The following is a 17,608-nucleotide window of genomic DNA, read 5'->3' on the forward strand; positions in this document are numbered from 1 at the left end:
TATTTAATTCGATATCATCGTAAGTACCTAATTGTTGCAAGCAGTCTAGTTGAGAGTCGTTTACTCGTAATGATATGAGAAATTCTTACTGTCTAAAGGGTAGCACTTCTACGAAGTGGGGTATCGTTACAAATCACAAGTCTTAACACTACAAAATTTGCTTCAAATATCAACAAACATTCAATCGCGCCTAACACGGTACCAATAAATAGACAAATCTAAGGCTACTTATATCATCGTTTGATACCTCCGGCGACTTGGTCTAAATTAAGTTTAGCTTTCAGTGCTGCTAGGTTACCGCTGCTCGCACCGGAAGCGTCCCCATCGTCCCTGATGGCAGGTTTCCTCGTTAGAGGAGGCCTACTTTTACTGGACGCAGTTTGCGGAATCTGTGGAAGTTTCCTGGCGACTTTCGGCTTCCCTTCGCCGAGTTGATTGTCTCTAGATTGCTGTGGTTTTTGAGGTAGGCTCGGTTTCGGATTCGAACTGAGATCTAGTTTAGGGGATGGCTTCGTTACCACGGGTGGACGCGTCGGTTTCTGGGTGGAACCTTCCTCCGTGATTTCGTCCAGGTTTTCTCGACTGAGATTAGGCGTCCGTGGTTTCACTTTCTTCAGTGTGACAGCACCGAAAGGATTCGTCGGAGGTTCCTCTGTTGCAGGACTTCTTTTCGGATGAACCTCGGCAATTATGTTTTGGAATTCACCGATGGTTTTCTGCCTTGGCAGGTCCGGTAGTCGACGTTGAGGATTTTCATCACTCTTTGACCGATAATTTTGAAAGTTGTGCACTTTTTTAAGCTTAACTTGACTTAGAAGCATCCCGAAGTTAGCTTCTTGATTGTCCAGAATTGGAGGTGTATCGAGGGGTGTTTTATGTCCAATAGACGTCAATAGTGGACTATCGGATTCAACACTGATTGAACGCTGGTCCAGCAGAATAGCCGGTGTTCCTTTGGCTTTGATTTCATGTATTGCTTCGTGGGCATCCAAAAGCGTTGAACTCAACATAAATGGCGAGTTGACCACTTTGTTTTCGATGGTAACTTTCCCGCTATTGTTAATGTTGACATTGATAAAATGTTGAGCTGATTCATTTGCCGGAGATGGTACTGTACGTGTGGACACCACATCGGTATTGGTAAGCATCTGCACAGGCGCTGAAACTAGCAGCCGAGGTGGTTTTGGAGGTGCCACTACAGTCGGCGATGCTGGTGGTACCATTTGTCCATACTTCCGCATACGGAATTTAATCAATATCTTTCTCAACAGCTCACCTGACACACTCCGGTTCATGTACAAAAATCCAGCTATCGCGGCAAATAGTACAACACCCGAAATATACAACGCAAGAGTTATATGACCAGTCGCTTCCGGATCTACGCTTGGTCCACTATCGATCGAACCACCCAGTCCAGACTGTTCACATAATTCACCTCCATACCCTTCATCACAGTGACAGTTTCCTTCGCTATTGCATACGCCATGGCCGCTACAACCCTCAGCACAATCCTCCCCGATATCGTTCTCCTGTAGGCGAGTTAACGATACACACTTCTGATTCCAGCACATTTTCCCAACACCGCATTTTGCCCCATCCGGGACCAGCCCGGGATTGGTAACTTCTAAACCTAAATCTACTATGGCAGAGTTACAAATGGTGGACCTCACCGTACCTCTAGGTCCGTAATGACTAAACTTGGTCGTAGTTAACTTCGAATACGCTTGCATTCCGTAATCTAGCTTCTCATTTCTATGGCTACAGTGCAGCAATCCGCACATGATATCCTCCTGTCTACACTTTAAAAAATCTCCAGTCTGCAGATCATTCCCGCAGTTCCCGAAAATTGTCCCATTCCGGTTCGTTTGATAGCAATAATCGTCGATCGATTTGGCAGTTGAACCCCATAGCACCCTACACTGACTGTCGCGTGTCTTGCACTGTCCCTGATAGCAATACGCCTTTCCACCAGCACACGGTTCCGTGTCACGCAAGTAAACGTCTTTCGGGCAAAAAGCTGTCTGCCCATCGCAGTACTCTGGCAGATCACACTCACCGACGGCAGACCGACATCTAGCACCCGCTTGATGCAGCTGACAACGTTCTAAATCACAACACTCACCAATAGCGCAAGTTGCATTAACAGTCAACCGACAGGTCATAGCATCACAGCACTTTGTATCGCACACATGAGGTAGCCCACAGTCACATTCCTCACCCGGTTCCAACAATCCATTTCCGCAGGTACTCTTAACAAACATCTTCGCCGGTTTGTTCTTCAGACATGCGCCAATTCCATGCTTCAGACCCGTCGCCAGATACTCCAAACTACACGAACTCCAGTCCTTCGGGGCAGCTTGACTACGGACCGTTTTCGGTGCCATAACACAGTTTCCACTGGGACAGCGACACTCGGGTCCATCATGGTCCATGTTGAAATTGTGACCCATCTCGTGCGCTACCGTACTGGCCTGCAGTGCTACGAAGTTGGTATCTACGACTTCCACTCCACCCGATCCGGCATAAGTACACATGGAACCCATCTCCGCTTTACCCACCACACTATCGGAGAAGTGCATTCCGGTCAGCAGGTGAGCATTGTCATGAGGGATCAACTTCAGCAGTGTGTTTCGTCGATAGCTGAGAAAGTTCTCCAAGGTCTTCTTCGAGTCCTCGGTGATATCGATGGCATCCTTATCGGACCAAATCACTACGCCCACGAGGGCGAGATAGATATTCAGCGGACGGTAGATGGCATTCATGATGTTTACCAGATCCAGACAGTAGCGATGTATCCGTTGGACATTGCTGGTAATGCGATACAGGCTCCGGTCGATAACTAGGACCAATTCGACGTAGTTGGACGAAGCGTTGGACCGATAGGCCGTCCGGAAAGAGTCCGCCGGAGGTGGTTGGAATGCTTCGAAGGAGCGTTTCGCCTAAAACGAAGGATGTGGTTAGTTCGTGGTGATTGAGAAAATTTTTCTGAGTAGGACTACATACCCGATGCGCGGAAACTGTTCCGGCTTGCTTGTAAACGTAATGATCTCGCTGTGAGTTAAGCTCGGCAAACTCCAGCAGATAGGTTTCATTGCGATCGTAGACGACTCCACGGATGCCGTCACAGGTGGAGAGTGCTACGTAAGAGCCGGGGTGGTTGCGAATTGTGCCCTGTGGAAAATGGGATAAATAGAGACAGCGATTAGTGTAGTTCATTAATAAAACGAGCACAGCTTCAACATTTATCTAATACCATTTTTCGTTGTGGTATTGCACTATACGATAGAATTTAGTGCTATACTCATTCCACCTTAGGTGTAGCAGGTAATACTCATTTTTACACTACATTTTGGTGTAGTATCACATAAAAAAAGAAATATCGTAACCTAGTGAAACAAAGCTTTGGAAACGAAATAGCATACCCTCCCGCTTTGTTCCCCATGTGGCAAACTTGGAACTTGGAGAGTGGTAATATTCGCGTCATCGATACATTCGATCATAGCAACCCTCGGCGGCAGAGAGTTTTTTCGCTGTCATTGTTTAATTGAGATTGAATTATTCAAGATTATTTTTCAGTGAAACAGTGAAATTCCGTAAATTTGAGTAGAGTATTGGTGTGAAAGCAAATGAAACACAGAATAGTGAGCGAAGGAAACGTGATGTTAAATTCACTGAAGATGGTGGAAGAAGTACAGCAGATTTGTGATAAGTATTTTTATCAGAGTTCGTAAAGGCTGTCAAACTTTGTGTTCGTACCGTCAAAAAACTACACTAAGGATTTCATTTAGGATATATTTGAAGTCCATAGAACATTTTTCAAGTAAGTTATTTCAAAAAAACCTAAACGAAATGAAGATCGCTATTTCAGGTCAATTTGAGACACATTCCTACTGTGGCAGAAATCAGGAATTGATCCACACATTAGTGTGTACATTAGTTTCAGCTCAATCTTTATTTAATGATCGTCGTCTTCAGCAGTTCAGTCTTCTCTGTGTTTTGGTTGAATTTTATTGTATTTGCACAAATTATTAAATGTGGCTTCCTTGCCAATATAAATAATAATTTATACAACAACAAGCGATTTGCGTCCAGGTACCGGTTGCATGCTAAAGTCGTTCATTCGTTCATCGGAAAGACAATAATTATCGCAATTAAAATTAAGTAACTATTCCTTTCATTGAGAATAATTGGACTACCTAGCAGATCATCTAATTGGACAGCATTCCATATTAATGAATTTTAACGCTAACAAAACGTGAATCCTCTCACTCTACAGTAGACACTTGAGAAGCTAAGACAGATCGATATCACAGTAATATGTTATAAAGACATTCTCCCGATTCCGCGACCAGTCGGAGCAGGTGATCGCCAATGAAGGTGAACGAATCAAATAACACAACAAAATTGAATGTATTTTTAATCTGTTAAAGGTTGTAAGTCTAGTCAAATACAACACAAAATCACGTTTGATCAATTTAATATACCATTAAAATCTTGATTCATAGAAAAAAAACCAGGACCTTCGGCGCTAAAATTTTTTAATGATATGAAAGCTTTTAAATGTGGTTTTTCTCTGCATTTTTTCCCGAATCATTGGCAAGCCAAACCAAATGAGGTAGCCTTCTATTAAAGATTAAGCGCTAACGTATCATATGACATTTTCGTTTTTGCCTCATGCCTACACCGGAGTGGTGCAAAAAAAGAGACCGATTAAACTCAAGTTTGAATAAGTGAACGATTACACCGGTTGGCCACAATAACGCAATTGAATACTTTACGCTGACGTCACAAATGAACTCGAGTGTCCATTTTTGACAGTTCGCTTGTACTGTTTACATGGACTTGGAAAAATTCTTTTCGAGTTGCTTCGAGCGAATCTGGTCGTCCGCAAAATTTTTCCATGTCCATGTAAACAGTACTAGTGAACTGTCAAGGAAAGTGAGGTTAACTACGTCAGTAAAGAACCTAATAAATACACGGTTTTGTTATATACGGAAGGCGTCACATTTTGAAGCAAGACGTGCTAATTTTCGTGACATACTTAGTCGGAATTGAAGCGCACGTAGCTTTTGGTCCAAAATGATAACAACATTGCTGTTGTCTTTAGCCCGGATAGCACTGATGCATTACATTAACGAATCCAACGAATGATAACCAAAGGTGAGTCTTTCCCGGTGATCAGGAAGAGAGGTTATGAGAACGCGATCACATGAAAACGTTCGCGATTTATCCATGTATTTCTTTTTATATTTTAAGCTTGCTAAGAAAAATCCGAATAACTGAACCGTTACTATCTTCTCAATATTTCCATGAATATTTTAAAATGGAAGAAATCACAGAGTCAAAACTCTGAAGAAGATCCGTGATGAGATTGTTCAAGAGACCATTGCATCTTCCAACCAAGTGGCAGGTTGTAATCCACATCGTCATACAATGAAGTAATCGCTTTCTTAGACGAAATAGTCAATCTGGAACGAACGATTTTGGATGATTACGAAGCTACTCTCGGTGTCCTAAGAAACTTCCAGTAGCGGACAACTGGGTAAGAGCTTTTCGATATATTTATGCATAAAGTGAATTTTTGTGAGAGGGGCACATTTTTTCGCTCCGTTTGGTATCTCCGTCACCTATGAAAACAGTTTCGGTTCCGAAAGTTTTCCTCAAGTAGATGGTAGGACTATTGCAAAATAAAAACGCTTGTAAGGATGTGGCCAGGTGTGTGTGCAGATGGTGGCGAAATCTGCTATAACAATGGATATGTTCAATTCTGCAACTCCATCTACGATTTGTGCAGGTTTTCGTGCTATGCTATGCAATGCTTTTACTATCTTCTGAATATTTCCATATTTTGTCTGATTTCAATTGGTTTTCTTGAATTTTCTTTTAATTTTCCTTCCGTTATGTTTTTTGTTCTTTTTTGATCAGTTGTGTTTCGCTTTTTTTTGTTTTCTGGCTGATTTTTCCATTTGACTTCTTTCATTTTTACTAGAATCATTTTATTTTTCTATTTTGGTCATTTACTACTATCCTTTATTAACTTTAGCTTGTTTTTTTTTAAATTTTTTCTACTTATATTTAGCTTTTTGTTTTCCTTTCAGTTTTGCATTTATTCATAAATTTTTCACCCTTTTTTCTGTTCTTTTATTACTCATCTTGTTTCGTTTTTCTCTATTACCTTTTCAAGATTCCTTGTTGCTTCAAATTAACTTTTTAGTCTGTTTCCTTGCTTTCCTGGTTTGTTTCATATTCCCTTTTTCTTTTCATTTTTTTCCCTTTCTCTTTTATATTTCTATATTCTTTCTTTGCTTCATATTTCTGTACACGTTATTTATTTCCTCTTTCTTCTTTTTTCATAGCTTACGTGCCCTTTTATTTCTCTTATTCTATTTTCCTATTTCTTGCTTCTTTTTTCGTAATTCTCCTTTTTTCTTTTAATTATTTCTCCTTTTTTAATCTGCCTATCGTTTTTGTCTCTTTTGTTTAATCTAATTTGTTATTTTTGTGGGTGAATGGAGAACAGTGAGTCTAGTTATGTAAGGTTTGCAAACTAGGCTGGATGGAACTATCCAAGTCAGTCTTGGATATCACATACATTTGGAGCAGTATCAGATGTTGCTTCAAGCTGTTCTCAACTCCTATTCGGCAGTTTTCACGCCGCCACCCGCGTTACGGCTTGGTAAGGCCAAACTGGTGTCGAAGGGGGTCAATTGAGGTTGTCTGACGTATTCTTGAAGGTCACATTATTAGCGTTTCTGCGCTAGAATTGACAGACAGCCTTACTTGATTATAAGATTAGGGACTTATATTTAATGTGGTAAATAATGTCTTTTTCGCTTCAGATAGTTGATATTCGAGCCAGTAGAACTCTTTGAGCGTCTGACATACGAGTTCCGACGGAAATTGAGGATCCGATAGTGATCCTTTCTATGAGACGGACGACTGACGGCGTCGAAATGCCGGAAGAGATGAGCAGCGGCAAGCGAGTTTAACATGAGAGAATTAAACTACCATTGAAATGAAATCTGTAAGTAGAACTAACAAAATACTTAATTTCAGGAATTGTACGAGATGGCGCTGAGTCTGTGGCCTTCGACTGGCCTGGTCTATTCTCATTGATTCGGAAATCTTCTTGGATGGTTGGTAGATATGTGCTCCTACGTGCAAATTGATCAATTCGATTGGGTGGGGGACATGTGGATCCTACTAGTTGTCGACTCTTTCGATCGTGGGTATGAGGCTAGTTCAGGAAAGAAGTGCAGGACTGGCACCTAACAGATAGTTAATTATTCAGGACTTGTTCTTATGATTATTAAACTTGACCAAGCACACCGGCTCTCAGAAATGATAACCAACCCTTTCGGGTCGGTGTGGTCTATTGGAGTCGAACTAGGCGGACATTCGGTTCGAGCAAACTTTATGGAGAATTTGTGGATAAATATTTCTTATGCCCTTTATGGACAGATTCTTTTTGCGAAATCCCAAAATACTTTCACTGGTCTAGCTACTCAGGATAATAATAATAGAAAAAAATGAGGGTTTGCCTGGTCCATAATGTAATGAACTGACAAGAGATGAAACAGCACAGTTGTAGGAAAAGTATTCGCGAGTAAGGACTAATACTGCTAGTATGTTTACCGTTTCAATTAATACTCGATTGATCCGCTTCGGACCTAGGAGACAAAAAGATTAGGAAGACACAGAAGCGGATTCAATGCGAAATTTACCAATATGACGTTGACTCCAAGGATTTACCATAGGATGACAGACTAGATGACACGACGTTACACGCTCTAAACTTGTGCCAAATAGTATGTATGTAGGTATGAATGTAAGCCCGCATGTATGCTGTATGCATAGATGTGTATAGGAGCAATGTTGAAAGGACAACCTCTGAGCCGCTCATGGGAAGCCGGGTGCGCGGCCGTAGGTGTGACCATAAAGCACTGCACACACTGCCAAGACGTGACGGTAGGTGTACAGTTAATGCACATAGGTTGCAGAAATAGGTTGTTGAGACAACCCGATTGCACACTGATAAATAACAATAACAATCTAATTTGTTATTTTTCTTTCTCTTTTTTCTTCTCCCATACATTCTGCATATATTGTTTTACTTTTTCTTCTTCCTTTATGAAAATTAGTAAAAGAAAATTTATCTATTCTTAGTCACTTATTCACTTCTCCTTTTTCGTGTATCTATTTTTTTTTCTCCTTCCTACCTCTTTTTTCGTTCCCCATCATGTTTCTTGAAGCCTCTTTATCGTTTGTATTCTTTACCATTTTTTGTAGATTCTTCATCTTGTTTCGTTTCTTTTATCGTTTTCCATTAACTTTACGTTCTATTCTTATTCCTTATAACTTTGCTTTTTATTGGATCGTAGAGCCGAATGGGGTCAGATAGGTATGGGAGTACAACAGGTATAGGACATTATCCTTGCTATGTTATTGCAGAGGTCGCTTATGTTGCGTAAAATAGATACACAGTAGAGAACATCATTGACGACTGTCATTTTGGCTGTTAACGTGAATTAAATGTATTAACTATGGCGTTGTTTATATTTTTGCGTGTTGTTCTGCGACAACGCATTCTCTTTCGCCCTCAGTACAGTACATTTAATCAATGTAAAAAAGTGAGGTTTTTGTTACGTAAAAATTAATGTTGAACACAAGTATTGATAGTGTTGGTTTTTGGACATTTTTATTTTTGAAAAAAATACGAACAGCGACATGAAACATACGCTTGGGGCACGATAGGTCAGCCGTTTGTGGGCACTATAGGATACTACTGTAACGTAAATTTGAATTATTTCAATAGGGAAATCGCCCTGTACAAGATGGCGCCAGTGTTCTATCAGCCTCTAAACAATTCCAGGCTCCGTTCGAAACATTACGTGCTCGTGTGAAAGAGAAGTGCTCGTCATCGCGTCAGATATTATGCGTAAGTTGACAATATAATAATTTGAGGTGTTGTGGAAGTAGATAATAAAATAAAACATGATTGAAAAAGAGAAGAAAGAGGAATCCAACGAGATTGTCGCTCAGCTAAGCCAACCACGTTAGTTGGAATGCACAACTTCAATTCCACACACTGGCCACGACGATGACATCGAAGAAGTCATTTGTAAGTACCAAACCAGACGCAGCTGCTAAAAGAACATGTTTCTTCACCATTTCCTTCCGCGGTTTCACGATTTTTCACCTCATTTTCCACTTCCTCATTTTCTAACCTGTCTAACGAAGTCAACGGATTGCATTTATTATTTGTGTTATTCAATTTTAAATGATCTGCAATTTTCATACTCTTTAAATAATAGTTGAAACGCTGTTTTTCTAGGCGTGTAAATTGTTTTATTCAACCTCGAATATAGCGACCTATCATACCCGCTGATTTTAAAAGCATCGAAAAAAGTACCTTCCCCATATTGGATTTGGCTTGAAAAATATTTAGTCATGCATAAAGCCATTATTGCCAAAACGTTGCCAGATATATAACCTTTTCAACGAGTGCTTTTTTGTCAAAATCAGTGCAAAAATACCATCGTACAAACTCTCCATAGAAAAACTGATCTACTTGACCTCTCTCTACTCTCTGCTGTTTAATATTTCATTTTAACGAACTTTTCCAACTTATTGATGGATTTTAGTTTTAGTATAATTACAGCAGTCCACTCGCGCTAGACGAAATGTGAAAGGCAGTTGAAAAACGGCAAGGCCGTTAACAAGGACGGAATCCCGGTCGATCTTCTAAAAGTAGCGATTGACCGGAATCCACTGGGTGGTCTGGATGTTCTGGGTGAATGATCCTATAAAACATGAGTCTCTAATTATAGCGATACTTTCAAACTTTTTTCATACTTTACCGAAATGTTGCAATTTTTGCCTTTCTCTTATAGAAAGATTAATTGCTTTGAAAATTGTCAGCCTAATCCTGCCTTAAAAGTCATACCCCCACCACCGCATAATACAATAAGCTAACCGGAAGACAACGTTGAGTTATTGTTTTTGGTGGTATCCAACGGGGAAAACTGATCGAAAGTGAGTATAATCATGTGTTCTTTCTGGGACATCCTCACATCCCCGGGAAAGCATAAGGGTTAGTGCATTGGAGCGGAGTCTCGAAGGTTGCGGGTTCGAATCTCGCCTTTGAGGGATTTTTTCACATAATTGCTTTCGCTTCACTCACCATTTGCAAACCAAAACAAAATAAATGAATTATTAGTTGAGTTAATGCTGATTAAGCTAATGAAAAATTATGTTTTTTTTAATTTAAGCTGGGGCGGGTGCAGAAAAAAATTCTCGTAGGGGGTCTGAAATTTCGATTTTGAAATGAACATCGTACAATACGTAACACGCAATCATTTCATTTAATAAAAACCAGTGCAAAATTTGATTGGAAATGATTTTGAGTTTCAAATTTGGAAATTTTCGGGGGGCGTCCGAGCCCCATGACCTTTACGTATCTCTTCGCTTTCTATCTATTTTATATTGTCATACTAAATATGGATCATTCCGCGCGAAGTGATCAAAAAAGATGGAAACTTTAAATCGACCTTCACAGGTTTGAACCAATTTTGGAGCAATTATTCATCTAGAGTCAATATACCTATAGAAATCCAAATTTTTGCGTCAATTGAATCACTCTTCGGTCCATGGGAGCACCCCCGACTTGACAAACTGCTAAAATATTTGATTTTCTTTTGATTATATCTCCGGCTCTATTTACTCTAATATCAAACCACATGATGTTTTAGAAGGAAATTCAAGGAGTCTGGAAAAAAGTATTAGTTTTCAGCGGCAGTGCTGCCAACTATTCGATTTTTCCAGTTAACAGATTAAAGTTACTTTTTCTCGCAATGCATAGGTATATTTTTATTTTGAAAATTCTGATTTCATCGTGTTTTTCATACATTTTTACATGAAAATCACTTTTAATCTCAATATAATTTAAACCAATTCCGAGATAGGCCAAAACGAAGAATACAAAACTCACATTTTACCAAAAAAAATTCCATTTATATCGACATATATTGAGAATACTTCAAATGGTGTTAAAAACAGACCCTGATATGCTAGAGGCAAAACAAAAACGTAGATTTTCGTCATTTCACGTGTACTTCACGATAAATTATATGTGAACTCAGTATACTAAAGTTGTAGTTCGCTTGCGAATCTGTTAACTAGAAAAATCGCATAGTTGGCAGCACTGCCGCTAAAAACTAATATTTTTTTGAGACTTGTTGAACAATTTCATTCAAAAATCAACTAGCGGTTTGATTTTAAAGTATGCAGAACCAAAGATATATTCAAAACAAAATCAAAGGTTTTACCAATTTGTCAAAATCAGCGGATGTTCCCATGACCCGCGGGGTGTTGACACAAAAAATTGAGTTTTGATATATTGGCCCTAGATGAAGAATTTTTCCAAAATATCAAATCTACTAGAGATTATTTAGCTGAGCATAGTTGAAATGAAACTACTATCCTGGTAAATTCACATTATTCGATTTTCGGACACATGAGAAACGTTTGTTGAATATTGGATATTGGAAAACGAATGCGGCATACAATTATTAGGAAACAAATTGCGGGCACTGATTTACTGTTGCACCACTGATCACTGCAATACACAAATATAATATTATCTACAAGCGCAGCGAAATAAAATTTGTTTTTTTTTGCATAACTGGCAAACACGAATGATTGAAGCGAACCGTTGGGATGACAACCTTTTCTAGCCTACTATGAGCATCAATACTTTATAATTATAATGAAATTCATAGGCCAATCAAAACAATATCAGTTTACAGTTTTTAAAACGAATTTGTATAATAAAGCCAATAGTGTTCAGAATCGAAGCACCAGTCAGAATCTCTTTGTTTGGAACCTAGCATGGCATTTATCGCGGAATGTGAAATTTATAATTATTCTCATAGGGTTCTAATTCATACATATATCCATTCAAAGATTTTGTTTCGAGTATTAATCTTTGTATCACCCAATTACTTTAGAAACTTACGTGATAGTGACACAGCTCCACCTCGTGATCTTCGAGTCGCCTGATCCGATCGACACCGTTCGCCTGCACACTGATAAAGTTCCCGTCGGGTACCATTTCATCATTGAGACGCAAATCCAGCGTCACATTCGCTTCATCCAGAAGGTAGCTTACGCTCAGCTGCTGTCCACCATCGTGACGCAGCACCGGGAAAATCCTAGCATAAGGTTCAAAGTCTCCTGTAAGTAGAACATGATGGGAAAACATTACGCATCGATTATTCAAATGTCGAACCACACACCGGTGGGAAAACCCCCGGAATATGTGCTGCCCCAAAAGAAAATTGTGTCCCGGGAAAAACGTCATCGAGAATCGAACAACAAGCGCGGGCGCACGAAAAAAGCCCCCTCGCCAAACCGTTCGCTTCTCAGAGCCCACGAACACGGAGCTGTGCCGTATGCAACAGGTGATTCCGTCCTCAATTCATCGCCGATGGCCGATGAAACCATACCGGTAAACCTCGACATTCATTTTACGCTCCACAGCAGAAGCACAGCACCTTTCCACTATATTCAGTCAACTGATAGAAGATAGACTAGCTGGGTTGGTCGCGGTAGCAAAACTCACGACTTCCGCACTTGTGTGTCGTGCCACGACAGTTACTACAACGATTTGTTTAAGGAGACGGAACTGCCATAACAGTGCGGATGGAATGGAAGACGCGACGTGAGAGTATGAATGAATCACAATCAATAAGCAGGGAGGAATCACCACCGGATTGGCAGCTGAGTTTCGCTCCTTTCTGCTAACCATTTAAATGCTGCTCAGCGTCCGTATGTACAACGAAACAAATGCTTCTTCCCTTTCGCTTTATGCGATATCGAATAGGAAACTCTAATGATTCATCATATAGCGCTTCAGTGCGAACCCAAGAGACGGGTGTTTTGTTTAATGGAATTCTGAGAATTGCATCCGGAGCTGGCAACTAGTGTAACCCGGTTTGGACCATTCTAATTTAGCAGTGGCTAGCTTCGAATGGTCGTCAGGAATTAGTACCCACCTTCACTTCCGCTTTCGAACGCAACAGACGATCCAGAATTCGAAGGTCCACTCAAGCTCTGCCCGCCACAAACCGCCACTATCACAGATAGTAAACTGAAGGCACTCGTTAATAACATTGCACTACACTTGGACTGTAATGATTTTTAAGCTTCTCTCGATAGACTTGTAACAGTGAATTATCACTAAAAACAATCGCCTTTACGACTCACTAGCCACTTGACCGCACTCGATATCCACTGATGATGATTATGATGACGACGTCGAAGCGGAAACTCATCGCTCGCGGGGTCAAATCACTTCAAACGATAAATTGCGACTATTTATCGTCCCGAAAACTTGTGGGGCACGCTCCCGAAATATTCCACCTCAAGTACCGGTCCGGTTTGATTGCGATTTCACTTAGCACCGAAAAAAAAAATCGTATTTCTGTTGGTAAATTTCTGCCCGCCCGCTCTACTGGATGACTAACTAACTGGTTTCCACCACGCAGTGACTTCGGTTCTCGGAATCCACTTGAGCGCTATGTTGCGCGCTGACTCGAGCCTAAACGGAAACGAAACAAACGGTGCGTCCTCATCCAGTCGCGGTCGCCAAACTTCTGAATTAAACCCCGTCAGCAGGCAGCTGTAGTAGCAATGTTTTACGAGGGCGCTTGTATACAGAGCAATCGCGGCCCGGAATTCATTTCTACGTATGATGGAAGTTCATCAATTCTCCCGTCTCTCTCGCTCTATGGTTTGTGGTTGTTCCATTCATGGAATGTGGCTGATATGAAAAAGGGGGTCATCCACAATTGGTTACGATATGTTGACTCATTCATATGCTTTAACAATAAGGCACTGCTTGATACTATTTCGCAACATAGTAGGCATGTTTACATTTTAACACTCGAATCGCTTTTATGGAAGCACCTTTTTAGTCCCCATTCATGAAATCGACTATCAGCGGCACGGCATTCCACCAAAGAGCGTAAAATGTCCACTCGATTTCGCCGGTACTATGGTCTTCATTTGCTACGGATGGATGCGAACAACAAAATCGCTACTTCCGATTTGGTAGGAAAATGGGGGGCACATGTTTCGAACGCGCTTAAGCGGGTGTTTTATTAGATTAGATACTGGTTGAGTGGTTGAAGCAATTTCATAAAATTAAATGCAGCAAAGTGCATTCTCTCCACTCAGTTTGAAACTAACGTTTTATCTTTTTGCTAAACTATATTTATGGCTTGTGTTGAACTCCAGGCCCGTAGCCAGGATTTTGTTTCGGGAGGGGCTTAAAAAAATTTGCATAAAGCTTTTAATTCTGACAATTTGATATAGTCACTAGAAACTAAATTAAATTTTGAAAAGTTCATAATGAAATCAATTCCAAATCAAAGACAATCCTAAAAATATGTTCATTGTCACAAGAAAGGTTATAGTACTTACTCTCGTTACAACAAAGTATATTCCAGAGTTCACAGTATTTATGCGCTAACCGAATATGACAATGCTTGACGGTGCTGGAAAACACTAGGTGTTCCAAGCTACACCTTTAAAAGGCGTAGAAGATGCTAAACCGAAATGAGTAGAAAAATATCCATAAAATGTTCGAACGAAGAGAATGTCGAAATTCGTACAAAATCTTCTGATTTAGCAAGCGATTTGTAGATGCGCAGAGACGGTTCAACTTCTATTTTCTTTGTCTGGTGTTCTGCGAGTATTACCAGTTCCAAGGCATCATGCTAACACAATTTTTAGATATATTCTATTTAAATGAAACTATTTTCAAGACTAGCCTTGGTCGGGTAGATTAGAACCCCAGTTAGGAAGGATTTTTGGTAATCAATAGGATCAAAATATAAATTTAAATGATTAAATCAACTGAAGGAAACTGCCCACAATTTAATTGATTAAAGAAAATTGTCTACAAATCGAATGAAAACACTGATTACTAATATCTTCTAATTTTCCTTCAAATCGCCAGTCGCCGTGCATGTGTCGTTCACCGTGCAGTTTCAAAATCACGAAATTTAAAGAACTAGCTCCCTAAATCCATCGGAGAGATCCAGATCCCAAATCCTTTCGTTTCATCGTTTTATTGAAACATTCCAACTAAAGTTGAATCAAAATTTTAAATACACCGTAAGTTGATCATATAACGTGCACTGGTGCCAAACAAATGTCCTCAACTACTTATTCTCGTTTTGTTGGTAATAGTTTTATATTATTTCTAAATTGTGACGTATTTAGATAGGTATTTTTACGGTGACTATGAGGGCGGTTTTCATTTTGATAAAAAAAACAGGATTTGAAGTCACGCCAAATCCACCTAAACGCACGGTAACTGGGGACTTGACGGTACGTGAAATTTGTTAAATGTATTACCAAAAGAACTAGAAGGTCTACCTTCTGATGTCGCAAAAAGCAGAAGCAAAAAAAATTGCTACGCTATAGCAGGCTACAGGCACCAGTGAATCAAGCTAGCTATTGTTCTATATCAGTGCACATACAAATTGTATCGTTGCCCCCGGCTGCGGAGTAAAATGAGTTTGCCAAATGAAGCAAAAGTGCCTGTGCTACGGGATAACACGAACAGTTCAGGAAGTGGAGCAATTAGTTAAAGTGAAAATGGAGCTTAATCTCGCTGAAGTTACCTACATTCAGCTACATCACGTAAAAACTGTGTTTTGATCACGTTTAGAAGCTTAGCACAGGCCGAAAACTTTATTGCAAAGAACAACATGCAACACGAGGTCGAATTTAATAACACCAGAATCAAGATCCCCGTGCATATGGAAAACGACATGGTGGACGTGCGTATCCATGATTTGGTCCCGCGCACGAAGGAGGATTTCATCAAACAAATCATGTCGCAATATGGAGAAGTAGAATCTATTACGAATGACACCTGGAGAAATTTTTTCTCCGGCATTCCCAATGGCGTTCGTATTGTGAGAATGCGAGTGACTAAACCAATACCTTCTTACATGACTATCGAATGCAAATCACCGAAGGATGGCGTGACCTATAAGCAAACAACGCTAATTACATATCCCGGGCAGACCCCAACATGCCAATTCTGTAACTATACAGCCTACTACGGAAAAACATGCGCCGAAGCAACTAGTCAAAACTCATCTACTACAGCCAACTCTAACAAGCAGCCACCGATACCTTCAGATAAACCTAAAACAACGATCCAATTACCCAATAATGCAGGTACAACGACCACGACAACCGCTCCCAAACCAACAACTAGCATCGCCAATAAAGAAGCAAATACCGATGAAGACGGATATACAACAGCGACCCATAAGAACAAGAAACAAATAAGAACCTCTGATCGTGAACAGGAAGAAAGCAGTACCGATGACGACATGGACGGGAACGATAACGCGAGAGAAGGCAGACTGAATGACCACCAAGCGGCCTCACCGCCAAGGAAAAAGATCTCAACACGCAGCAGCAAACTGCGTCAACAAGATCTGGCAGACCGACATTCTTAGAATTTTTTTATTTTTACTTATTGTAAAAAAAATTAAAAGACCCACGGATCAGTTGTGCTAACGCATTGAGCCGTTTCAAATAAAATTTTAGATTGAAAAAAAAAGAAATATTATAAATATGAACAAGCTCAATAATTTCAGCATCTCTTTATTCCGACATATGGACGGGTATACATCGCACTTACTTCACCTCTGTCGAAGAGTAACGTAGGTGTTAGGCCAACTTTCTTTGATGATTTCTGTTGTTCTGTAGTTGAGTGCCCAGAAAATATAGAACAGCTGCTCTTGGGTCGATTTCAATTTATTTATTATTTTTTCTCTCTTTTTCTTCGTGATCTCTGCTCATCTCTCTCATTTTATTCCATAACGAACACAAATAAAACGAAAACATGAAATCGAAACATTAATCCCAATTTATTGACTGTAGACTCAACTAGTTACAACATTTTAGTCGCTCTCCGTGATAAGCTACTGATGTTTGTTCACTGTATCGTCACGTCGTTTTTAGACTTACATGGACATTAATTGGAAACCATCGAAAGAGACAGAAATGCTGCTGCTTACAACATTAAGTTTATTATGATTGATTGACTAATATGTGGTTTAGCATCTATTGACATCCGTTGAAAAGTAAGGATAAAATCACAACAGATAGTCCTACCGCTACTATGTACGTTTCTGTATGTGAACAACATTAGTAATATACGACGGTATACAATTCTTGGGTTAATGAACACCTCAGAAAAACCGCTGTTTTACCACTTTTTGGCTTGTTTATTTTTTGGCATTTTTCTTGCTTATTGTTCGATTGTTTAAAATATCACTACTTTGCGGACTAATAATGTTTAAATACGGACCGCATAAAATGAAATTGAGTGTCAACAGAAATACTATTGCATTAAAATGACGCGAAAACAAAAACTGTCTTCTCGACTATATTGTCATCAACTAACGGAAATGTTTTTGTCTAGCACGCTTGAGTGAGATGCCTGATGTTTCTACTAAGCGTACAGTGCACTAACCTATTACAGAAATTCAATCTGCTTATGCTTTAACTAACTTTA

The 17,608-nt window shown here is 39.9% G+C and overlaps 1 protein-coding gene across 2 annotated transcripts; it reads right to left on the reverse strand.

The window, feature by feature from the left end:
* Positions 1-7: 7 nt before the first annotated feature.
* Positions 8-13,797, reverse strand: LOC131676585 (disintegrin and metalloproteinase domain-containing protein 12-like). Of its 2 annotated transcripts, none has more exons than XM_058955722.1 (4): positions 13,056-13,797; positions 12,017-12,234; positions 3,004-3,171; positions 8-2,939 (listed from the first exon to the last, which is right to left on the reverse strand). In XM_058955722.1, exons 1-4 carry the CDS (start codon positions 13,171-13,173, stop codon positions 234-236), a joined length of 3,210 nt encoding a protein of 1,069 aa, XP_058811705.1. In that variant the 5' UTR covers positions 13,174-13,797; the 3' UTR covers positions 8-233. The 2 variants fall into 2 exon arrangements, with proteins under 2 accessions (XP_058811705.1, XP_058811706.1); XM_058955723.1 differs by lacking the exon at positions 13,056-13,797 and adding an exon at positions 12,507-12,859.
* Between the last annotated feature and the right edge of the window lie 3,811 nt (positions 13,798-17,608).

The sequence above is a fragment of the Topomyia yanbarensis genome, chromosome 1 (assembly GCF_030247195.1).
Source record: "Topomyia yanbarensis strain Yona2022 chromosome 1, ASM3024719v1, whole genome shotgun sequence".
Taxonomy (NCBI): Eukaryota; Metazoa; Arthropoda; class Insecta; order Diptera; family Culicidae; genus Topomyia; species Topomyia yanbarensis.

Bases quoted from the DNA above. Each gene is read 5' to 3' on its own strand.
- LOC131676585 (XM_058955722.1), bottom strand. From the start codon at position 13,173: ATGTTATTAACGAGTGCCTTCAGTTTACTATCTGTGATAGTGGCGGTT. The intron at 12,235-13,055 runs GTGGGTACTAAT...TTCTACTTACAG, and splicing joins GTTCGAAAGCGGAAGTGAAG to GAGACTTTGAACCTTATGCT. The intron at 2,940-3,003 runs GTATGTAGTCCT...CCTTCGTTTTAG, and splicing joins GAACAGTTTCCGCGCATCGG to GCGAAACGCTCCTTCGAAGC.